The sequence below is a fragment of the Numida meleagris genome, chromosome 16 (assembly GCF_002078875.1).
Source record: "Numida meleagris isolate 19003 breed g44 Domestic line chromosome 16, NumMel1.0, whole genome shotgun sequence".
NCBI classification, from domain to species: Eukaryota; Metazoa; Chordata; class Aves; order Galliformes; family Numididae; genus Numida; species Numida meleagris.
The window spans coordinates 659,561-683,643 of NC_034424.1; the positions used below are offsets into that span (position 1 = coordinate 659,561).

The 24,083-nt window shown below is 50.3% G+C and overlaps 2 protein-coding genes across 6 annotated transcripts; one reads left to right on the top strand and one right to left on the bottom strand.

Annotated features, from left to right (window-relative positions):
• NOXA1 (NADPH oxidase activator 1) lies at positions 61 to 14,915 on the top strand. Of its 2 annotated transcripts, XM_021413942.1 has the most exons (15): positions 65 to 635; positions 2,035 to 2,117; positions 3,453 to 3,561; positions 5,740 to 5,874; positions 6,867 to 6,974; positions 7,713 to 7,772; positions 8,359 to 8,396; positions 8,916 to 9,057; positions 10,404 to 10,457; positions 11,384 to 11,456; positions 11,648 to 11,706; positions 12,644 to 12,813; positions 13,426 to 13,531; positions 13,624 to 13,747; positions 13,975 to 14,915. In XM_021413942.1, the coding sequence occupies exons 1-15, from the start codon at positions 462 to 464 to the stop codon at positions 14,067 to 14,069; spliced, it is 1,530 nt and encodes a 509-aa protein (XP_021269617.1). In that variant the 5' UTR covers positions 65 to 461; the 3' UTR covers positions 14,070 to 14,915. The 2 variants fall into 2 exon arrangements, with proteins under 2 accessions (XP_021269618.1, XP_021269617.1); XM_021413943.1 differs by lacking the exon at positions 10,404 to 10,457 and having other exon boundaries at positions 61 to 635.
• LOC110406879 (ectonucleoside triphosphate diphosphohydrolase 8) lies at positions 14,911 to 24,030 on the bottom strand. Of its 4 annotated transcripts, XM_021413938.1 has the most exons (11): positions 23,160 to 24,030; positions 21,667 to 21,798; positions 21,142 to 21,259; positions 20,188 to 20,338; positions 19,280 to 19,439; positions 18,536 to 18,766; positions 17,171 to 17,434; positions 16,505 to 16,615; positions 16,227 to 16,361; positions 15,771 to 15,873; positions 14,911 to 15,678 (listed from the first exon to the last, which is right to left on the bottom strand). In XM_021413938.1, exons 2-11 carry the CDS (start codon positions 21,784 to 21,786, stop codon positions 15,269 to 15,271), a joined length of 1,803 nt encoding a protein of 600 aa, XP_021269613.1. In that variant the 5' UTR covers positions 21,787 to 21,798; positions 23,160 to 24,030; the 3' UTR covers positions 14,911 to 15,268. The 4 variants fall into 4 exon arrangements, with proteins under 4 accessions (XP_021269613.1, XP_021269615.1, XP_021269614.1 ...); XM_021413939.1 differs by lacking the exon at positions 15,771 to 15,873 and having other exon boundaries at positions 15,341 to 15,678; positions 23,160 to 24,018; XM_021413941.1 differs by lacking the exons at positions 14,911 to 15,678; positions 15,771 to 15,873 and having other exon boundaries at positions 16,275 to 16,408; positions 23,160 to 24,025.

Genomic DNA, 24,083 nt, shown 5'->3' on the forward strand with positions numbered 1-24,083 from the left:
TTCTGTACTTAATGGGAATTCAGGTGCGGCCGTGAGACTGCATCTTTATTTAAATGTTTAAAAAAGCAACATTATGGGCTGCGCTAGTCCTGCACCTGCCCCATTACGGGCTCCTCACCGCGCTACTGCAATGCTGATTGGCTTTTTGACCTTCGCTGGTGTAGGAAAAGCGAGCAAGCATCCCCCGGCTCCTGTTGGGTTTATGATCTCTTATCTTTCCCCAAAATGTCGCCAGGCTCCTGAGTGCCGGCGCACCCCCACCCAGCGGGGCTCGCACCTGCCGAGCGCGGGACCCCAGCCGCCCCTCTCAGCCGCCCCGGGCAGGAGGGAACCGGGCGCAGCGGCTCCACTTCCTCGTTGGCCGCCTCCCGCCCAGGGGCAGCGCCCGCTGCTCGCCCCGCACGCAGGTGAGGCTCTGCGGGAGCCAGCAGGCAGCTCGGCGCCGGCCTAGGCCGAGGACGATGGCATACCGGGAGCTGCTGAGGCGCTGGCACCAGGCCGTGCAGGCAGCGGACGGCGGGGACTGGGACACGGCCCTGGACACGTTCTGTGGCATCGAGGAGCCGCCGGCCAGGATCTGCTTCAACGTGGGCTGCGTGCACCTGCGGGCCGGGCGGCTGCGGGAAGCCCTGCGGGTGAGGGCAGCATGGGGTAGGATGCGGCGGGGGGGGGGCTGGGCTGCTCTCCTCGCCCCGGGTGTCTGAGGGAAAATGTGGGGTTATTGGTGGTAGGTGGATGGTTGGACTGGATGATCTTGTAGGTCTTTTCCAACCTAGCTAACTCTATGATTCTATGCCCACGCGCTCTCCTGAGATGCCTTTCTCAAACTGGCTGGAATCCATCGGTCTGTACTCTTTATATCCATCAGAGAGCACGGGTGTGAGTGTAAAATAGGGAGCGCTGCAGTTCTGTGTGTCTCCAGGCGATCCTGCACGAGCTAAGATTGCCAAAAGGAGCCGCTATCCTGGAAAACCGCTGCCTGGTGGGAAGTGAGGCCAGCACTGTGGGCATGCAAGTGCTGAGAAAAAGCCTTCTTCCCACAGCTTCCAGCAACCAGTTGTCTGCAAAGCTCACTGTCAGCGGCCCACTGAGATGTATATAGATACTCTCAAACAGCAGAAGGCAGAGCTCAGGCTCTGCTGGAAGGGCTGGGGCAGAGCTCTGGCAGCCCTGAGCAGGGCCTTACCTGTGAGAGGTGGTGCCGAAGAGCCTCCAGACAGCCCCAGTGAGTGGGCACTGGCGGGGACACAGCTTGGCTGTGATTCTGTGTAGACCAACGGTTGGTTGTTTATTTTCTCTTATTATAGCACAGGAGAGCAGGGTTAAAGCTAGGAGTGCTGGCTGAGCCAGGAGGAGCCAGACACCTCCGCCAAAGGGCACAAACACCCTGAGGTCCTGCAATGCATTTTCCTTGCTGCAGTGCTCTGTGTGTAGGCAATGTAAGGAAGTCCAGAGGTTCAGGCTTGATTCACTGCATACCACCACACTGTAGTAAGTGTAGGAACAGGCCTCGTAGCATTCTCAGAAAGATTCTCAGAAATCTCTGCTACTGTTTTGTAGCAGAGTGGGAAACCACTTTGAACCAGTGGCCACAAGCTGTTACCAGTTTTGCTGATATTCAGCTGGGAAACTGGAAGCAGAAATATTGAATTGTAGGTGCAGTTTGTGAAGCCCTTCGTTTTCTGTCTTTACACACACATCGCTGTAGGCTGATTCAAACAGCCTGCTGTTAGATCAAGCTCTGCTCCAGGCAACGGGGCCTGCAGGTTGGAAGACATCAGACGGCAGACACAACTCATTTGTCGCATTCAAGATGTTTTCCCAAGGAAGGATAAAATCTTGAAGCTCAGCTCATAGAGAGCCAAGACCTGAAAGAGGACTTTGAGCCATCTCCTGCCCCTCAGCCTGGATCACAGCCCTGAGTTTCTCGGAGCAGACAAGCTGTTCGCTAGCCCTTCTGCACCCAGCTGAATACACCCAGGCACTGATGGAGGAGTCCTCACTCATCTCCGAGATGTCCATTTTTCTCCTTAGGCATTTGATGAAACCGTTACGAAGGATAACTCCCTCGCTGTTGGCTACTTTCAGAGAGGGTTTGTTTGCCTGCAGTTGGAAATGTAAGTGATGTTCTTGTCTGTTCATTCTTTGGTTTTCTGCTTTTAGTACAACTTTATTCCTAAAACTCAATCCTCCGCTAACTTTAAGTATTTTATAAGGTCTGGTTTGGCCTTGTAAACCGTGTTACAGGTCAGCAAGTCTCATTTCCCATTTTCAGAGGAGAACTGCGAAGATGTAACCTGCACAGCTTTAGAACCGTAGCAGTGGCTAATATGTAGCAGTATCCTCCTGTACACACACAGAAAGAAGCCACTCCTGTATGCAGGGCTGATGGAAGGTTATGTTGCCATTCAGTTTTTCATGGGGAGTGAAAAAATTATAGTTGCATGTAACATATGAAGACACATGAGACAGTGCAAGTCTGGCCTTCCCAAGCCCACAGTCTGCCCCGCTGTCTGATCCTCTGCTGACTGGTTGTTGTGAGCCTTATCTTGCTTGCTGATTTAATAGTAGAAGTGCTCCACAATCATCATGGGATTGTTCCCTGTTTCCAGGGTTAAACCTCAGTGACATCCTGCTCACAGAGGTGTGGGGAAGACTTTACAGGTCTCTTCTGACCGTCAGTTACTCTTTCCTGTTATTTTTCCCATGTTTTCCTGACCTTAAATTCTCAGAATTACTATCTTCACCTCTGGAAATGAGATGAGTGAGCAGTTACATGCTCTGTACCACCACCAGCAGAGCCATGCTCACGGATGGTGGTGCCCTGACCAGGGCTGGAGCTGCTTCCCTCTGCCTCTTGACTGAGTGACCATTGCACAACCCTTCCTAAACCCTTCATTTCTCAGCCTGCAACTTCAGCTGGAACCTGTTTTGATTTCAGTTGCACAGCTGCTGTAAATTCAGACTAACCCTCTGCTTCTCTTTAGGAGTTTCTCTAAATTTCTACTAATAGTGCTCTGTTTGTATATGCTCACCATCAGCAGGGGTTTCCTAGCCCTTGCTTCTTCCCTGAGATGTTGCCAGGACAGAACTGCCAGCAACAAGCTGGGGAGGGAGCTGACAGCATCTGTAAACCTTTGTTCTTTTCATTTTCTCGTTCTCAGAAATGCAACTGTGCTTTGGGGATCAAAGCCTATTTTTTTTATCCCAAATAGTAAAACAGGGCAGATAATCCTGGAGGAGAGACACACCAGATTCATCTTGTAATAACTACAAGGATAGGACAGAATTTTCTGTGGTCACAAGATGACACACATCTCTGGTGCAGCTCTCCTCATGCAGAAGAGAATATTACAAAGAATACACATTTTTGCTAATTTATTCTTGAACTCTGTAATTAGAGACTTTAGCTTTTTGTAGTCTCAGTTTCACCTGCCATTTCTGCATTGTAGGTATGAAGAAGCTCTCTCTGACTATCGTATGGCCTTCAGTCATCTGAGAAAAAATCCCTTCATTGATTACAAGCAGCTGGGGCTGAGGCACATTCTCTATGCGTGGGAGGTAAGAGTCAGTCTGGCTCCGCTGCCCTTCCTCTCTGTTGGGGGCATTCATCAGGTTTTCAGCAGTAGGCATAAGTAACCCAAGAGCTTTTTAAGATACTACATTAGAACGGTAGAACTATTGCTTTTGCTTTTATGATTAAACTCCTTTAAAAATAGTTGTAAAACAATATCATCTTTGACAAGTTTTAACAACTTGCTCTAAAATGTAAAATTGTTTGGGGCAGATCCCCATGAATTTGTTGGTTTTTTTTTAAGTTTGCTCTTATTAATATGCATGCAAGTTTTATCAACACTTCAGCTCTAAAAGTTGAAATAGATTGAAGTGTAGACAGGGACAAAATTTGTCCAGAATAAAGATGTTTTTTAAAAAGTCTTGTGCACAAAAGCCATCTTTCCAACTGTAGCAACTGGTCTCAGTGTTATCTCCGTGTCTAACCTTACTGGGCTGCAAGCAGCACATTGCTTCTGTAACACTCTATGCTGCAGCTCTTGTACTGTTCCACAGAATTAACCTGCTACATGCCATTAAAGAAAGTCTGAGTTGGAACTAGCTATAAATATCGTTAATATTTAGGTTGTAAAAGACTCATAGAAACTGTGCATGCATTACTGAGAGGGTTCATTTTGTGTTCCTAAATCCATGCACACAGACAGAGAAGCAGATACAGGAAAAAATATTTAATCCCTTACTTCTGCGAGAGTGAGGAGTCATTGTGCAACTCCAATCAAGCATGCCTAGGAACTTGTCATTCAGCCTTGTTTAATTTGCATGCACATTGTACCTGGCAGGAAGAAGTTATCCTTGGCATCTGTGATACTTCCCAAACCTTACTGTTTTTAACAGTTTCAGTGCCACAGTACTGCTTTATTTGAGTTCAAATGCACTTGGAAACAAAGGCTTCCTTTAAAATGCGTGGGGCTACAGGAGTGCCCAAGTCCATCAGGAGGAAGATGGCACTTGTTCTGTTATGAATACCCAGTTCTTCACTCCACATGCTCTAGGCATTGTCAGGCTGTGTGCTCTTGCTATGCTGACACTGGACTCAGGATCTGCAGCCTGATTCATTTCTGTCTCACTCTTACTTCTACCTGCAGCTTGTTTTTCAAATTATACAAACAAAACCCTCCTAAAGAGCTGCACTATCAGCTTTCCTCATGCATGGCCTCTCACAGGCTGCATCTGATCCTCTCAAGAGGGAAGAGATTGGTGTATGGTTTGGAAATCCAGACATTTTTTGCCTCTGGTGGAGCTAGTACTTCTGAGCTGAGTTGAAGCTGCTGTCTTGTGTTTCCAAGGGGGAGTATATTTGCAGTTTCAATAGATGTTCAGCATGGCCATTCCACCTCAAAAGATCAATCTTCTATTACTCCTTCATTGTAAAGGAAAAGCACCCTACTGCCTGCACCTCACTTCCAAGTACTACTCATGTCCAAATATCAAAAAGCAATTTGCAAACTGATAACCGTATCACGTAAGATAGTAAGATATCTGAATGAGTCGGTTAGACCACACTTCTGCCTTGTTGGACAGCAGCTTTTCCATTCTCTGACTGCTGGCCAACGAAAAGTGGAAAAGAATTCTCCTCCTTGTACTTAAGCATGTAGACTGAGGCTTCCTGACGCTCAATCTATAGTACACTGCCACTTCAAAGAATGTTCTTACATGCTGGGTAGCAAGCTACAGCTGCCAACTTGCACCTTCAGAGCTCACTGCAAAGGGCAGTAATTTCAGTTAGGTTATTCCAAAGTGAAAGAGAATCCGAATAATTCTGCACAGCAAAAAATATTACCTAGTTTTGTTCAGAAAGAAACCCATACGGTTTGCCTTACGAGCCTTTTAGACACAGGAAGAATAAGATGAAAACCTGTTTGGTAACACAGTCTTCATCTGTTCTTCCCCATGCCTGTCCATGCTTTGAACAGAGCTGGCAGTGCCAGCTGAAAGTACAGCTTTGATCTTTTTCCACTCTGCTTATGAAGCTTTCTCAGCTGTGCTCCTCACAGTGCTTTTCCTGCAATCAGTGGGGAGCGGGCTCTTGCTGCTGCCATTTTCATGGTGGTTCAGTGCCAGGTCTTTCTTGCCTGGCTGAGCCCAGTTGGTAGCACTGGGTGTCTGTTCAGCTGCTGCCCTCTGAGCAGCAGGAGCACAGCTCTGCTCTCTCCTTGCTGGCCTCAGGTGCTGTACAGCACTGCCGCGGCACAGTGCCGGCTGCAGCAGTGGCAGGAGGCCAGAGCCACCCTAGAAAAGGCCGTCGTGTGGAGACCTGAAGGAAGATCAGCAACGCTGGCCCTGGCCCTTGAGCGAGTGCAGGTAAGACCGCCTCTGTGGGTTCCTGGGGACGTGCTTTGGGCTCAAGTTGAGGAATCCAAGGACATGCGGAGTGTTTTATGTCTTCGAGTTTTTCTGTCTGCACACCCATTTGGTCACCTGATGACAGTCTAAGCGATTTCTGTGTGATGCTCTACCAAGCTTCAGCTAATCTAGTAGCTCCATCACCTCCAGGAGCTTCATGGCATAGAAACACTAGAGCTGGGAACTATGGGCTAACCTATAAGACTGGGAGGAGTACTTTCTAGTCCCTGCTGTTCAGGAGCTCAGTTGTATTCATACTTGCACTGTGAAACAAGTTGTCTTATGGAGTGTTTGAATGCAGATTTGGAGAGTCCCACTTTTCACGAAGCTGGCCAACTTCTTTGAATCCTTTTGGCTTTGGTGACAGTTGGTAGCAGCTCAGACATTAATGACAATGATGTTTAGAGCTTAAGTAAAGTGCAAACCTGTTTATGGAGATGATTCTACATAGTAGTTTCCTGTTAAGACTCTTTTACAACCAGGAACAACTTACAGGTATCTGATTTACTTTCCCTGGAGGGTTCATTATTTTGCTGCCTCCATACTTCCTTGTTTTGTCTCCTTTCTAAAGGATTATTGCTTTATTAATCTAATCATCCACCCTAGCATCATATTTGTGCTTTACATTAGAGTATGATTTATATATAAACTTATTATTATTATAAACTTTATTATTTATAAACTTTACTCCACTGCCCTCCCTTCCCACTCCTCCTGTGCTGACAGTCAGCCTTTGACTCAGCGCTAGGCAGTGGCTGCTGGGCTTTTATTTTTCGTGTGCTTGTTAAAACTTAGTGACCTTTATCAAGTTCACAGCTTTATTTTTTGCCCTGATGTCTTCCTGGAGCTGACCTCTCTCACACACAGAAGCTATATTTGCTTTTCACTGCTGTTGTGTTTCATTTAATATTAACTGATGGCTTTTCCTTTATCTTCTTCCCACGCCCTAGAATCATCTGTTTTTAGAGCCTATGCAGGTTCCCCTTGGGGAATTTTTCAGACCACGAAAGAAGGAAGTTGAACAGCTGGATTCAAAAGATTTCCTGGGTAAACCCAAGGTAACAGGCATGTGATGATTAAGATAAACAGCAAGCGGATTAACACCCCACCTTCTGACATCTCCAGAGAGCACTATTGTTGGCTGCTGCACCAACTGCTGCACTGGGGAGACCCATTGGCAACACTCTCGGTCAAGGCATCTGGGACACACAGGCCAAAATCTGTTAGAAATGACACCTTATCTATCAAAAATGCACATTGCTGCTCAAATCCTTCCCAATCTTTGTCACTTTAAGCTGGGGAAAAAAAAGAAAAAAAAAAAAAAAAACAACTTAGCAGGTGCTTACAAATCCCTGTGGTTACCATTTTGCTGACAACCGCGTTTTCAAAGAAGCACATTCCTCCAGCTCTCCTACTCGTTACTGCATTCCCAATGGGACAAACATGCACTTGGGAGAAAAATGCTTTGCCGTTTACTTTAATGCAAACCAGCAGAGAATTCTTCTGATCCCTTCCATGACCAGTGCAGTCAGCAGAAGTGCCACAGGCCAGAGAGCTCCTGCATGAACAAAGGAAAGGGAAATTAATCCACTCACATACTTTTGAAGGGCTTTGCAAAGATGGAAAATATGCGGACAAAAACAGCTGAAGCTGCATTTTCCACTAAGTGCATGGCTCTGCTTTAAGCCTGACCACTCAGGATGTCAGAAGGAAGCAGGTCTGAGTGAAAGTCTTGCAGGAAATTTGAGAGTCTCTTCATCCAGCCTAGATTAAGGCATTATTTTTTCCTCCCACAGGTGATCTCGTCCATCATTCCCAATGATGAGTACATTGGCTTTGAACCTCTCAGACCACAGGTGAGCAGGACATTGCTGTAAAAAATGGAATGGAGCTGTCATGTAGGACCCAGATCCTAACACCATCAGGGCAGGAGCATATTAATGAAAAAACAGTGCCATTTCTGTCTCTGAAGCCCTGTTCCAGAGCAGATCCAGAGGGCTTTCAGAGCCAGCTGGAGTGCTTTGATGTTGACTGGAAAGGGCTTGGCAGTATGAGTCTCCAACCCTCGGATGATGCGTTTTTTTTCTCTTCACCATGTCCAAAGAGCAGTGGAGACTTTGCTGCACTCAACACATATTTGCAAATTTACTTCGTTAAATTTGTCAGCATAGGCATAGCTGGCTTGCACTGTGATATGAGTGTCTTGGAGCCAATGGTTTGTTACTCTGCTCGTGATGGATAAAGAGGGAGAGGGAGAAGTGGCAGGTTCATCCTGGGAAGGTGTAGAGCAGCAGATTTCTCTCTGGATGTTGTAGTGTGACAAATAGGGATAACAGAAAATACTGTATGTGAAGCTCCCTCCTATTCAGAGGGACAGTAAATGAGGTGGAAATGTTGCTCTATAACATACTGTTATAAATATATGCTGTTGTCCCCCCACAGAAACAGGGCTTTTATGAACCCAGTGCTGATGTTGTGCGGTAAGTGTTCTTTCTACCCTGGTCTAACTCTCCCCTCACTATTTCTCTTCAAAAAGTCATGCATTGTTTTCCCATGTCTCTGCCTGAGGACTCTGTGTGATTTACACCCACCTCCCCCCAAGGGTGGAATGAATGCTGAATGCATAAAGGTTTCTGTGGCTGCAAGAAACACTGCACCTGGCAAGAGTGTGGCAGTTCAGTAGCAGCTCTCATACAAAGATATTGGGACAGTGTGCAGGAATTGATTAAATGATCTTGGGATACAGGCAAAGATCATATTGTGGCTGGGAAATGGGAGCAGAGAGAGGCTGTAGGATCTGCCCAGGTCAGTGGCAGAGGATGCTCAGCGGTCCAGACCTTGTCCTCAGTGCAAAGCTCCCAAGTATTCACTAACTGGTTCAAAAAACATGAAAATCAGTTGTTTCGGTGATAATGTAGCAACAGAAATTCAAGGCTGAATTTAGTCACTGCTTTGATCTGGAAGATGTTTATCATTATTCTCTTTTTTTTTTTTTCCAGAGACCGTGAATCAGGCTACTATCGAGTTTTGTCCCATTATTACCCTGAGGGCACGGAGAAGTTGGCAGTGAAAGCCAGCAGCCTGGTCTTTGTGCTGGCAAGAGGAGCAGATGGCTGGGCTACAGCCATACATGATGGGCAGGTAAAGAAAACGGATGGGCTTTCCAGCAGAGACCGCAGTCCTGCCTGGAAACAGGAGCTCACCGCAACCCTCTGCGTGTATTCCTTGGGGACCCAGCTGTAGCAAGGAAGAGCTGAGTTCAGGAGCTCATTTCCGCAGCAGTTAGCAGTTGCTAACCACAGATGTGATGTCTCTGACACTTGGCTCTCCCCAGCTTCTCCTGTTCAGCTCGGTAGCTCCACAGGAGCGTCTTTTTGGGCACTCGTGCTCTCCACTTTGGAGAATCCTGTGGTGGAATCAGTTAGGATCATAAACCTCACGAAGGATTACAGTATAGAGCCGTATTTGTCACCTGAAAGCTCTAACAGAGCCAAAGAGAGAGCTTGGTCGCTAACTAGATAGAATCTCCGAGTAGATGGAATAGAAACAGATAAATATGACAACATGGAAAAGTCTTTTGTTGACTGAAGCCACTCCTCATGTGTAATTAAGTTCTTTGAAAGAGTCAGTGCAAGGCTGGAATACGTTGAGCCAGTGAGAATATTTACCTGCATTTAAACAAATAAATGAAAAGATTTGTCACAAAACCACCAAAGATAACGAGCTGGTTAAGCAAGAGAGACCATGCTTTGAGGACTGAGAACAGATTAGAAGAGAAATAAAGGGTGGACATAAATTAATTGTTTGATTGTTTATTTTTAAGAAAGGGTGTCCTAACAGAATCTATCCTTTAGCAAGTTCCTAAGTGGTATAGTGACAGCAATACAGTGTTTCTTAAGGCAGTAATGTTTCATGACAAACCATTCAGCATGGCCTGAAGCATAGACCTGGAGCTACAGAGGGTTCTGAACATGCTTGTTGAGTAGTCAGTAAAGTGTCAGATGAAATTCAAAGAGGAGTTAAACATTGCACACACTGGAAAAAGAAAAGTAAGCATAATTGTTCACAATGATCGGTTGAAATTAATAGCTCTGTAGGAGAGATTGTTGGAAGACACCAGAAAGCTGCCGGGCTGCTATCCCTCTAATTAGTTGTTGCATCCCTCCCTAAGCATCTGTTTCAGGAGCAAGGTGTTGGGCTTGGTGGGTGTTTGGTCTGTCACATCACAGCCACTCAATTACTGACACTGCTTTCAGCAGAAAAAGAAGCAGAAGGACCACTGGATGTTTTTCAGCAATTTCTGAGAGCAAACCATGCCCAACGCTGGGCCTGCCATGGGCACATTTGTACTGCAATAAGGTGATGAAGCAGTGGTGCTTTGTAAGGGCGGAAGCAGTGTAACTGGGGTTAACAGAAGATGGAGCTGGGTAGGCTGGAGCTCCCACAGCAACAGCTCCTGTCTCAGTGATTTGCTTTTTGTCCCTCAGAAGCTGCACATACCAACCTCTCTCCTGGAGCCTGCCTCAAAGATGGATAAATGGGTGAGCTAATGGCCCTGCAACCCAGGGGAAGATGGAGGGGCTGAGAAATGTACATTCAGAACTTTTGTTTGTAAGACTATCACAGGATAGAATGGTAGTGTAAGGCAAACACAGTGTTTGAGCTCAGACACCTTGAGCAAGGACCGGGTGCTCTTGAACAACAGAAGGGTTAAGAGCAGGAAAAATGCTTGCTAGTTTCTATATATCTGATCTCTGTACAGCAAAGTGTAGGTGCACACTCAGGCCACAGTGTCTTGCATCACAGGCTGATCTAGGTGTTGTTATCTCTTATTTACTGGGGGCTGATGGAGCACACAAACATGAGCAGCTGCCACAGCTCTCATGACCAACTGTCACACTGTTGTCACAATGATGAGTTTGAGGGCAGGCAACATGTGATCGGCCAGCCTGCTCCCTACAGCCACCGGACTTAGCATAGAAGTGGGTGAGGAGCGCTCATATGTTCTAGTTCTCCAGCACAGAGTGGGGAAATCTGCAGTGGGACAGAAATATTGCATGCAGGCACGGCTTTTTGCCTGGAGGCCGTGTGCCTAGGCCCTCAACCCTCACTTTTGACTCAGGGAGATCTTCCTTCAACTCCCATCTCCCCCATAGGCATCTTCACACATGATCCCAGTCCTTCTCCAGTCTGAAGCCAATGCTGCAAGGTGTGACACAGGCACTAGTTCCCCACAAGAGATTTTTGCAGCTCACAGTTATTTTAATGCTGCTATGATTCTTTTCCTCCAAATAAATCCCTGCCCTTAACACTTACTTGCATTTGCTTCATGAACTGGTCTCCCTGGGGTTCTCTCTGGATTTACACCCAGAAATCTATAACCTGTTGCAGCCTCTGACCTGAATACCAGCCTTGCCCACTCTCTGATGTCTTCTGCTTTCTCCTTTCTGACACTGTTCTCTTGCAGAAGATCAGCAATGGGATTCCTCTCCCTCCTGCCCAGGTGCCTCCCAGCCGGCTCCATGTGAAGCAGACACCAGGTACTCTTGTGGGCCAAGGATCTCAGTGGGTGTTTTGTGAAACTGCTGTGCCCAAAGCCCCATGCTTTAGGGGTGCACGGGGAGGCTGCTGCCCACTGGAGCAGTGGCTGCCTGTGTGCTAGTGGGTTGCAAAAGAGCTGTGTGGGACCTCTGCTGATTGCAGGCGCTGTTTTTGTGCTCTCATTCTGCAGAGTCTCCTGGGGGAGAAAATGTTTCTGAAAATGATTCTGGTTCCCAAGAGGATTTCGAGGTAAGGTGTTTAAGAAACGGAAGCTGCCACAGCCTTAGGAAATCAAGGATATAAAAAGTGCAAAGGATCAGATTATGCCCAGGTGCTTCAAAATCCCTGAGCTGCGCCAAATTGCTGGGAAAAAAAATTGTCCTCTGCCCATTTTGCCTTTCCACAGAGAGCCCATGGGGCCTTTCCTTCTGATTTCATGACCCTGCAGCTTTGTGAGGCAGCCCCAAAGCTGAGGTTTACCAGAGCAGAGCCCTTTTGCCATCCACCAAGGAGCCAAAAGCCCCAGGCACAGCAGTGCTCTCAGGCCACACAGTTTGCAGCCCATTTTGCAAGAGAGAGCAGCCTTTGAACTACCTGCTACCCCTTGTCCCCCTCCTCCTGTGTAACATTTTCTGTCCTTGTCAGTCTGCCTATGACAATAATTCAAACATTCATACTAGCTTTCTTCTGGGATAATTCCGTCCAATGCAACTCTGTGTCATTGCCAACCGATGTGTGGTGGAGCTGGAACTGCTTTTGTGTCCACTTGGGGTCAGCACCTCTCTGTCAGTGCCAGCTGCTGATCAGCTCTGATCCCTGTTTTTGCTGCCCGTGTTTGCAGGGTTTGGGGGTCTTGTTTTGGAGCTGTACTTCAGACAGAAGGCAGCAGGACATGACCTCAGCTGTACCTCTCCAGCTGTGTGGAGGACTTGGGGCTCAGCTCATATAAGTTTGCCTTTAGAGGTTATTTTTTTTTTTATCTGAGCCAGAAACAGGCTTGCTGGGTCATGACAGGAATTTGGTCCTAGGCTTTGAACCCACAGTTTCCCCCTCTAAAATTCAAGTCTTCATTTTGATGCTTCACTATCACTGTGGTAGCACAGGGGCAAGGTCCTGCGTCTGTCAGCTCTCATGACAGGAGCTCCCTGAATAACCAGGCTGTCTGCGTTGCTACATCTCTCCGCAGATCCCACTCACCCACAGAGAAGCTTCATCCAGCATGGACAGACCAGCTGTGCTGCGAGTGCGTTGCGAGTGCACGGTGGTGGTGAGGGCGGGCGAGGTGCCCTCCATGCTGGCGCTGCGGGCACTGCTCCGGGAGCGCTTTGGCCAGCAGGCAGAGCGTGGGAAGCTGAGGTACGGGGTCCTCCAGCACTCGTTGTGAACGCTGTCCTTGCAGCGTTTGGCAGCAGTGATTTCCCTGAGGATACAGGCATCTGTCTGTGTCATTGGTCTCCGGGGCCGAAGCACTCTAGCAGTTGGGGAACAAAGCCTCCTTTAAGGCTTTGGAGACCTGGAGGATCTTTCCAAGGAAACTGTGCCATAGTCAAGAAACAAGGGAACAGAAGGAAAAACTTTGTACAGATGCAGCTGCTGTATATTGAATTTTCTTCTGCCCGGCCTTAAAGACACACTGGGATTGATGGAGAACAATCTGGGAGTCAAGTGTGAGTTAGTCCTGGGGTGGGTATCCCTGACTGTGACACCCATGGGGACTCACAGTTGGTGCAGACATGAGAGATTCGGACCTATCCCTCAAGTAAGTGTCTGAGGAGGCGAGTCCCTCCCTGACAGTGCCTTTTGTGCCCTCTGAGCATGCAAGGTGGCCCCTTGTCATTGCACAAGGTGACAAGCTTGGAGCTGGCTTACAAAGAGAGCTTTGCAGACTGAAGATTGTAGAGGGCTAGATTTGCCTAAATGTTTGTCTTTAGATCATATGATTTGAGTCATGTTAATGAACCCTTACAGCTACAGGCATTTGGATGGCAAAGAACTAGGTGCAGTTTCAGGAGAGGAAGATCTAGGGAAGATGTGGCAGCAGCTGACTGATGGCAGGATCACACTCTGCTGCCAGGTACGTGGGCTGTGACAAGCGTCTCTGCTGTGCTGGGCTCTAATCTAGTCTCTGCTTTTCCTTGCAACCTTCATGCTGATTTTCTCCTGTAGGACTCGGACTCCCACTCAGGCAGACCCATCCTCTACCGGATGCTGGCTCAGCACTCGTACCCTGCGCAGGGACCAGGGGACCTGGAGTTCAGCAAGGGGGATGTGCTGGATATTCTCTCTGAAGGTAGCTCTCCAGTCCTGTCTGCAGGCTCTGCAGGGCCAGGTTTTCAGAGTCAAATGTAGAGAGTGATGGAGGAGTGGATGGCTTCCTCAGTGCTGTTTCAAGTTTGTGATAACAGGAGGCACAGACTTGCACTAGGTTTTGCCCAGAGTTAAATTTGAGCCAAGAAAACTCTCACTAATCTTACTCATATGAGCCAGAGCTTATCTTGATTCTTTTTGTTTTCCCAGTGAACGAGGACTGGCTCGAAGGACACTGCAATGGCAAGACTGGCATCTTCCCTAAATGCTTTGCAACCCAGACCAGTTGTGCTGCCTTCCCATAGGGAACAGGAGCCTTCTGCCTGACCACATGAGAAGCCCACTGCCACTGGTCCCCTCTGCCAGGGGTAGGAGGCACCAGTACCAGCTCATCTGGCCACAGCCGGCCCAGGCAGGAGTTCTGCTCAACCTGAACAGATGTCCTGCACTGTCAGATCGCATGGGGTCTGTTCCAGCAGTCATTTGACAGCATTTCCTGCAGCCTGTTCCCAGACCTGACATTTTTACCTCTGTGGTTCCACTGCCAAAGATGTTCCTGTATAGGGCAGAGAGAGGAGGGAAGGGTCTGGTGTTTGGCTACAGGAAATGTCTGTGTGCCAGACCTCAGGAGCTGCAGGGTGGGAAAAGGTCCCTCTGGATGGAGGAGCTCACTCCCTATCCATGATGATTAGGACCATCATGTATCATCTTCACACAGCAAATACCCTGTGGATCTGCCACAGCCAAAGGGCTTTGATCCCTTCTCAGCCCAGGTGCCATTGGTTCTTTTCTCAAGCCCTTAAACAGTCCTGCCTGGATTTTCCTGCTTCTTGCTGTGTGGACAGGGGTCTTGCAGCAAAGAAAGGCTGCTGTGCAGACACCCCTGCTCACACCAGCCCTGGGCCTGGCAGGGGCTTGCAGGGTCTGGGCGGAGGGCAGGCTGGGCACTGCAGTGCTGGCCTAGTGGCTGGAGCTGGAAGGACTGCAAGGACTGTGTGGTTCCTGCAGCTGAGCTGTGCTGGGCTCTGCTGATGCAGATAAAACACTCAAGTGCCTGGAGCTGGAGCCTGCTATGGATTTAGTGTCTGACAAAGCTGGAGTATATAACTTGAATATAAAATAAACACTGAGCCAAGTTGGCAGCTCTTAAATCAAGTTCCAATTGTATTTTTCTGCTGAGATAAGCCAGTAAATGTCTTAAAGACAGCTGACAGTCTGTCCTTGGAAAGATATTCTGTCACATACTACAGAAATCTTGCACATCTTGTACAAGACAGGATACAGAAAATGTCAGTCCTCTCCTCAGAGCGTAGGTGGCCGCCACTGCTCTCCAGCACCCATTGCCTTCCACGGCTGCAGCTGGGAGAGCCAACCCAGCAGGAGTGGAAGCACCAAGGCACGGAAACTCTGCTAGGCTGGTTAGCGACCTTTGTATTTGAAAAACAAAAAGAGTTTTATATCTAGTTTGAATTTATATGGCTGCCACACCTCCATTTGGCCTTCATCAGCCAGATCTAAGAGGTTTCTGGCATCTTTTCCTTGTGGAGGTTTGTAGGAAGCTCAAGATGCCTTTGATGTCTTTACAGAGGTGATTCGAGAAGACTTCATGAGCAGCGGAGGTGTGGCTGAATGCCTTCTTCCCTCTCTTGCTTCCATCTTTTCTTGCACCACTTTCCCTGCTTGGTTTAGAAGGCTGGGTGCCCCTAGGCTTGATACCTGGAGCTACTTGGATTTCCAGAAACACTGTAGGAGAAGTCCCACCAGGCCTGCAACTGTGGCCAGCACAATGAAGGAGATGGCACCTGCCCACACACTGGGCTGCTGCCCCTTGACATGTTCCAGAGCCTCTGTGGGGATCATGTTGGTGAGGTTCAGCATGAAGCCCAGCGTCCAGCCAATGTCTGTGTTTCCTGCCTGAGGTGACAGAACACAGGAGATCATCAGAAAGTGCCTCCCTCAGGCAGTGGTGGCTTTGGTGCAAGGGACTGTGGCAAACCTGGTCTTACCAGTGCCAGTTAACACAGACAGCTTTGCTCTCCCCTTTCCCAAGGGCTTAAAAGGGCAGCTGCTGTTGTGCAGATGTGTCCTTGTGACCTGTGTCCTCCTCCCCTTAAAATTTGGTCACATTCTGGTTCACGTGGGTCATGGGGCTACCATCACTTCCCTGATGCTTGTGTGAATTTTGCCCAACGTCAGCAAAGTGGCTGAATCTTGCTCTGTACTTCTCTCACCCCGTTAAAATTAGCTTATGTTCCCACCAGAGTACATAAGAGCTGGGGTCAGAGGTTTGGGGGCAGGCAGGACTGAAACTGTACTGTGATCCCCAGGGGGCAGACATGAGGCAGGGACACATTTCTGGTGCAGGAGATTCCAGGGATGCTACTCCTGAATGTGTCCTTGGGCCAGGGCAAGGATGTGGCCACAGCTGCCTGCCCGCTCCCACTGCCCCACAGGGCTTTTACCTTCTGGCTGAAGTGGATGCTGCTCCATGTGCGCTCATCAAACTTATAGCCATCGACCAGCAGTGTCAAGATGTAAAGTGCCACAAAGCAGCATGCGTGTAGGTGCTCCTTGTTCTGCGGGAAGGTCTCCACCAGCTTCAGAGCCATTGGGGGACACAGTACAATAAGGAACAAAACTCTCCCTGGCCCAGAGAACAGCAGAGCATGTGTGCCTTCTGGGCAGGCATTTGGGATGGGACAGGCAGAGGGCTCCTTGGTGCCCTTTACAAGGCTCTCACCTCGGTCCAGTTCCTGTTGCAGAAGTTCCAGACTGTGGCATTAACATGGCTTAGAGACTGCTGGCTGGTCAGGTTCAGGAAGGAGAAGGTGTAGTAGAACCCAGCAAAGGCCTAGGGAAGAAGGGGTGATGGTAAAAACTACACCTCCCTCCTCACCCAAAAAGCAGGCCTCTTCTCACAGCACCTCTGGGCTGGGGTCAGCACTGCCATCCCTGTCTCAGACAACTGGGGTACCAGATTAGGAGGGCTGGCTGAGCCTGCTGCAGTGCATCTCACTGCGACCTCTTGGGCTAGATCTTAGAGTAAGGCCTGACCCAGCAGACCCTCTGCCTAGGGACAGATTTCCATGCGATCCCTGGGGTTCTGCATCCACCTGACAGTCTACAAGACTCGGAGGTCATGGACAAGCCTTGGGGCTTCTGCTTGCACCTGGGAGCCCAGCCAGCTCAGACTTGTTCCTTGTGGACAAGATCTTCCCGTTTCCTTCAGAGGGGGCTGGGACATGGCAGAAGGCAGCATCCACCTTCCAGCTTAGAGGCAGAGGTTTGCAGACGGGACCAGTTTTGGAGTCTCCTCTCTTGCCTCCCCTTCTCACAACCAACAGTAGAGAAGACTTCTACCCTCCATCCTCCCCACACCACCACTGCGCAGTCAGAGGCTCCTTACAAAGAACTGTCCCCGCACGGGCGGCTGATAGACCCCGTCGAACCCGCACGTCCTGTTGGCCCCACAGGTGAAGTTGAAGAGCTTCAGGATGGCAGTGCGGCACGCCGCCGGGTTCCCTGTCCCTGTCACCGTGAGGACCTGAGCAGGGCTGGGCGTGCCCGGAGCGGGGACGCAGGGACTGTCGTAGAGCTCTGCTGTGGTGATGTTCTCCTGGTATCCCCTGGGGTAGCAGGGGTGTGATATCTGCTGGGGGTACGGGCTGTCCTGTTGAGAGAGAGGGAGCCGTTACCAGCGCTTGATGTGGGATGCCACTGAGACCCCTACCCCCCAGCTCAGCCTGTGCTTACACTCTCCCAGAAAGCAGGATCTAGACCCCAGGGGGATTTGAGGAGAAGCAGGATCCAACCTGTGGATGACTTTAACCTTCCCATGCATTTTGTCAGTCCTGCCACTGTTGAGCAGGGCTGGGGTGGTGGTGCCACTGCCTCCCTGTAAGGCTGGAATCTCGCTCCCACGGGCAGTGCCTCTCTGTCTGTGTGGAGAAGTTGTTGTTCTTGGTATCTGGTTTGGCCCCACCACATCTTGCAGGCCCTAACTCAGAAAGAAGGACTGAAGCTGCATTCTATCTGCACACTCCTCAACTATCTCCATCTCCCATGGCATCAGGCATCTCACCTCCCCATCTGAGCTGAGATGGGAGAACACTGGCTGTTGGTGGAGCAGTGTGCAGGAGAGGGTGTTTGGAATCCTCACTTTGAGAAAAAAATCAAGGGCGCAAGTGAATATAATTCCTATTAACAGCTATAATCCCTGCACTGAGCTGTGCGCAGTCTCAGCTCCCCACCCAACCTGATCTCTTATGTAGGGGCACACAGTTTGGAGACTTGATTATCCTGACCAGGAGGTGCCAGATCATGTCTGTGGCTGACTGGACTTCATGTCCTCTGCTAACAGGATGCTGCATCTACTGCCCAGGGAAGGACCTGGTGGCCTTTTAAACCACTTGAGATGCAATGAAGCTGATACCTGGAAACCACCCAGGCAAGGAAACACTTTATGTCCATATCTGTGAGAACAGGGAAGAACATAAAGATACAACTGGGCTTGGGAAATGATGAAAAATGCCGTTATATGACCAAATCTGGGAAGAAGAGAGCCCTGCAGGAGACCACCACCACCTTCCACTCAAATGATAAAATTGTTTAGTCCAGTACATAAAATATAAGCCTTTCTCTGGTTCTTGAATTTGTGAACTTCCCTGTTCCCTAAGACTTCTTTTTACATACATATACAAATTTTCTGGAAGACATTTTCATGGCAATGGGAAATGGTTGAGCAGATTCTGCTGCCCAGCGGCTGCGATACCTGATGGAGAGCTGCCATCAGCCTCTTCAAGGCCTGCATCTGCCCATAGCACAGGTAGCTGTGGGTGTAGAGTGAGTAGTTGGTACCGTACAGCCTGAAGAGGACAGACGTGTTTTTGTCTTCAATGGTGACTCCAGGCTGGAAGGTTATTTGTGTTGAGGCTCCTCCAAGGTCCAGAGCTCCCAGAACTTCAGTGTTTTGTGGATGTTCCCATTTTCCTGCGAAGGAAAACTGGCCCCATAAGGCAGTCAGTGTTAGTCTGTCCTTTCCCTAAAGGTTCTGTGATTTCAAAAGCCCCTGGGAGACCTTCCACATCTTATGTCCCCATTTAATGCCTTGCTGCCCAAGTCCTCCTCAACCCACGTACATCTCTGTGTAGTGCTGAGGTTTAGGTCCCTGGCTGCTGCACATCAGCTTGGATCTAGGGACTTTGAGGAGGAAGAGTGTAATGTTCTGGAGTCTGATAATGCTGCATACCTGTGACACCAAAACTGACCCATATGTAAATGTATGGATAGGATGAGCTGGACACAAAGATCCTCCTGCCTTTGACTCTCTCAATCACACCATTAGAGTCAAAGGTGTAGTTCACAACAACAGTCTACATTTGTTTGGGTGACTGTCACTCTACAATGACATTTTACTCTCCTGTGGGAATAAAGAAATCTGGCTTTTACTCAGACAGGAAGACACATACACGTTGCATATCCCCGACCCCTCCATGCCCTCTCCTCTGGCCTGCACCTTGATAAGTGTCTCCAGCAGGTAGTTGACGGTGATCCAGCCAAAGGCACCCTCCTCATTCCCAGTGAGGATCTGAGCTCCACGGAAGTCCACGGGGTACTCGTGAATGGCCTTGGTGACCTCAGCGAAGACCTGCTCAGCTTTTGTGCTGTTCTGCTCCCTGCAGAAGCAGATAAATCCCATGTGGTGGAAGAGGCAATTGCTGGGGAGCTTTCAGAGCAGGCTTACAGTAAAAGGCTGTGACCTGCAAAGGAGTGGGACTACACAGTGACAGCATATACCCCATCCATCCATTCCTTTTCATTATATAAAGAGGGATTGTAAGAAAGATGGAGAAAGATGCTACTAGATGTTACTAGAGCCTGTAGTGACAGGATGAGGGACAATAGTTTTAAATGGAAACAGGGGAATTTAGACTGGATAAAAGGAAATTTTTCACATTTAGGGTGGTGAGGCACTGTAACAGGCTGCCAAGAAGTCTGGATGCTCCATGCCTGGAAGTGTTCAAGATCAGCCTGGATGAAGCCCTGAGCAGCCTGATCTGGTGGCAGGTGTCTGTGCCCATCACAGGGGGTTGGAACTGGATGGGCTGTAAAATTCCTTCCAACCCAAGCTGTTCTGTGACTCTATGATCTATAAGGTCTCTTCCAACCCAAACCATTCTATGAATTCAAGTCTAGCAAAGGAAGTTGCTCCTCCTCCAGGGCACTGCGAGGCTGGCATCAGTGTAGGCTGTGGGGTTTCCCCACAGCACAGTGAGGTGGCTATGTTGGGCACCCCCAGTGGGCTACAGAAATGGATGCTCTGCCCATTGCCATGGTCTGCCTGAGCAGCAGTCCCCCTGCCCCTGATCCCAGTGCCATACCCCTTCTAAGATGCTGAAATGTGTGGTGGGGCAGTGCCCGTACCTCAGCAGCCGCATGCCCGCTGTGGCCCCCAGGTAGGTGGGTGTCTGCCGCTGCTGCTCTACGGGGATGATTGTCATGGCCTTGTCCAGGCAGGGCTTCAGGCTGGCTCCAGCCCCAGCGGGGTCATCTGCGTAGCTGGAGATGCCAGATCCTGCAACAGAGCACCCTGTGATGGAGCCAGCCCAGGAGGGGAACCACAGGATAACAGGGGACATGTCCACCCTGAAAGCCAGGAAGACCCCACAGGTTTTCCCCATGCACCAAGACCAATCATGCCCTTGCCAAGGGCGTCCCCAGAAGGGCACTGCTCAGAGCTGGCTTGCCCGGAGGTGGCACGTGCATGCTGCAGGAGCAGACAGCAAGCTCCTGCTCTCCAAGGAGTGGGGAGCTGCAGTGATGATGAGTGTGTGGTTAATACCAGTCTCACAGCAGTCGGTTGACAAATAGCATGGTTCCTTACTTCCCCGGAGAAGGGGGATTCTCTCATTTGTCCTTCTGAGAGGATATGTGGAGCCAATACACACACACAGAGGCGCTCTCCATGCAGCTCAGAGCAAACATGCTTTTATTTTTATGGGCTGGTGCTAGATCTGAGCTCCCAGTGTGGTCCTGAAGGGAGTGAGGACAGCCAATATCACTATTTGCCTTTCCCCCAAGCTCTGCACTCCAGCACTGACACTAGCCCAGGTGCCCTTTCGCTTACCCTTCGCCCTTCACCAGACCTTTGCTTTGGAGCACAGTTAACCAGTAACTGCCACATCGCAGCCGCAGAGCCTTGATTTGACATCAGTGCAGGCTTTACAATCTCCCACCCCTTGCCCAGGCACTCTGCCCTAGGCCAGTGGCCTTTGTCAGTCCCATTTAACTGACTCTGCCCAGAACAGCCACCAGCCCCCGGGTCTCCAGGCTGAGCAGAGGGTGGGGAGGGAGACAGACATGTCCCAGCACACTCACCATTCACAGTGCAGGACTCCACCTGGGAGACGATGCCTGTGCCGTTCTCCTTGTCCGCAGGCCACTGGTACACGTAGAGAGCCGTGTGTGTGGAGCCAGCATCGAACACCAGGCCGTACTGGGGAGAGAGGTCAAGGAGATGCAGGGTGCCAGGGGGTTCAGAGCAGATTTAGCTGGCCACAGAGCTAGGAGAGCTCCAGGTGAGCAGGGAGTGGCTCACATGACCAAGCCAAGAGAGTCACTGGAACAGGGAAAGCGTGACACTGCAGTCACTAGCTGTACTGCGGCCAAGGCTCTTTGTGAGCTAGTGGGGAAGTTCCCTTGGTTCTCTACAGTGAAAAGGCTGTATGTGCTATAAGCAAGAAAACTGAGACAGACCCACTTGACATGCCAGCCTGCACAGCAGCTTGTCCCCATCTTGGTGAATAACAGAACAGCCTGCCTAAAGCTAAGGAAAATCTCAGAATAGAGGTTAGCCAACAGCCAAGTAATAGAAGGTAGATGCGCTTCTGTCAGAAACTTTACCTTAGTGCCAGGAGGCAGAAACACGTTCTTCACATTTACAGCACTCAGTATCAGGGCAATGATGCTGAAGACACAGGTGGCTGTCAGGAGACCTGTGATGGCCTTGGCTTTGTACTCCATTCCTCTTCCAACCTGCAAAAACACCCCAACCCCAGCTTAGCACTCCTGTATTTGCAAGGACAGATTTGGGGTGAGGTAGGGACCTTTGGCAAAGTCACAGGAGATGGCGATTCCTGTTTCAGAGTCAATATCTCCAGTGATAAATGAGGATGATCAGTGCCCTATACATGCTATGTATAATGGATAATGTTCTCTTCTGTCCCACGTCATGGGACATGGGACGCGGGACAGGAAACCTTTATCAGACATTATCCTGTGTCCAAGAGCCCTGCCCTGTACGGTAATGAAGGGCAGAAGATATCGTATGCAAGGTGATGAAATCCTCTATTGTGCCACCTCCAGGCCTATTAGCCCTGCTAGTCTGCACAGATGTAACTGTGCTGTTGAGACGTGCTTCCCCTGCTCCTGGTTGAACAGCAAAGGGAAAGGTCCTAATACCAGCACACATCTTAGAAAATTCTGCCCCAGGCACCATGTGACAGTGATAAATTACTCCATGTGTGAAACTACCTTCACCTGCCCTCGGTAAGGCCAAATTTCCACCTTATCTCAGCAGCAGGCAACAACTGCAGGCAGAGCTGAGTTTGCAGGGGTAGGGGAGAAGAGTGGTGCATGGGGAAGGAGCATAGCAAGCAGAAAACAAAGAGGGAGGGGTATGAGAAGCCATTGGATCTGCTCAGCATTTCCATGGCACTTTGGGGCTAGCCAGTATGGTACGTGCTGCTGTGCCTGGCACGTTGCCCTTGTACAGCAGGTTTGGGGCACAAACAGAAGGGACAGAAGGGTGGTGATGCCCCCAAAGCTAAAGACAAGCCATGCTGCTGTATGGCTCCATGAGGAGCAATGCCCCGAGGTTTCAGCGTGCAGAAAGCTTGCAGCTGTGCATGCTGCTTGAGCTGTGCCTGCAATGGTTGGTATGTGACCGGACGCTCCAGCAAAGTGCCGGACACAGCAAAGTGCCAACAGCTGCTGACAGGCCCTCGCAGCATCCCTCGAGAGGATGGAGAGGAGCCTCAAAGTTCAGGCTTGTAGGCACTGCTGGCCATAAACTGTGTGTTGCTTGAGAAGATGTGCTACTGCGCACATGTGGGACTTGGGGGTCAAAAGGGCTCTTAATGTTACAATAAAGGGGGGAATGTGCATTCTAGGAGCATCCTTGCCAGGCAGAGCAGTGCCCTGCCTCCCCTCCTGCCACTGCATGAAGCCCAGCAGTGCCCTCCACATCCTCTGCATGCACCGAAGGCACCTGAGCCATGAACCACAGCACCCTCTCACCTGCCTCCCCACCTGCCTCCCACCTTACCCCCTGCATCCATCCCCCCGCAGCCAAGCCTCGCCAAGGCCACCCATTGCTCTCCCTTGCCCATGCTCACCTGTGCTGCTGCCAGTGGGGCCAGCTGACGCTTTCCTCGGTGTCAGTGCGTACCTGGAGTGCGGCGCTGTGCCTAGGACAAAGGCTGCCCGGGAGTCCCCTGCATGGCCCTCCCCTTGGCCTCAAACCAGCAACCTGCCCAGGAAAACGCTAGTCTGGCAGGCAGCAGGGCCGGGGCTGGAATACAGCCCAGTTAACCACCTCACTGCTGGTGGACAGGCTGTGCCCTGGGATCCCCACATTTGAGGGCAGTTTGGAGGTGCCACAGTACCCTGAAAGATGGTGAGTGGGTTGACATTGGGACAAGGCCTGAGATCTGGGAGAGGGACTCTTGCCCACAGATATCCCTGTCCCACAGCTGCTGCAGGGTAAGGCATGGCTGAGCCTGTCACCTGCACCCCAACTGCCCCCTCCGCTCTGCTACCCTGCTGCTGCGGGCAAGGCAAGGCTGGTAGAGGTGTCCGGGGCAGGAACACAAGGGACCTGGCAGGTGGGGACCCATCCTCATAACCAGGGACACATCTCAGCAGGAAACACGTCCCCAGTGCCAGGGACCTGCCACCACAGCCATGGCCCCATCTGTCCCCACGGGGCCCTGTCCCCGCGGTTAGGACCCCATTCCATGGCTAGGGCCCCGTCCCTGCAGCCAGGCACACGGCTGTCCCCATGGCCAGGTACCTCTCCCCATAGACAGGAGCTGGTTCCCACAGCCAGCGTGCCCCCTGAGCCCTCGGTGAGAGTCCTGTCTGTGCCCGCAGCCACAGTTCCGCCCCAGGGCGCAGGGCCCGTCTACCCCACCACGAGGGCTCTGTCCCCCCGGCCAGGCTCCCACCCGCCCGGCCTCGCTGTCCCCACGGCCGAGCGCCCCTCGCAGGACCGGGCCGACCGCGGGGCCGTCCCCTCGCAGGGCCGCGCTGAGCGCCCG

Coding starts and splice junctions, on each gene's coding strand:
- NOXA1 (XM_021413942.1), top strand. CDS start 462: ATGGCATACCGGGAGCTGCTGAGGCGCTGGCACCAGGCCGTGCAGGCA. Junction 6,975..7,712: donor ATTTCCTGGGTAAACCCAAG/GTAACAGGCATG, acceptor TTCCTCCCACAG/GTGATCTCGTCCATCATTCC. Junction 11,707..12,643: donor GTTCCCAAGAGGATTTCGAG/GTAAGGTGTTTA, acceptor ATCTCTCCGCAG/ATCCCACTCACCCACAGAGA.
- LOC110406879 (XM_021413938.1), bottom strand. CDS start 21,786: ATGGAGTACAAAGCCAAGGCCATCACAGGTCTCCTGACAGCCACCTGT. Junction 20,339..21,141: donor GGAGTCCTGCACTGTGAATG/GTGAGTGTGCTG, acceptor GCTCTGTTGCAG/GATCTGGCATCTCCAGCTAC. Junction 16,362..16,504: donor GCAACAGGAACTGGACCGAG/GTGAGAGCCTTG, acceptor ATGGCTCTGAAG/CTGGTGGAGACCTTCCCGCA.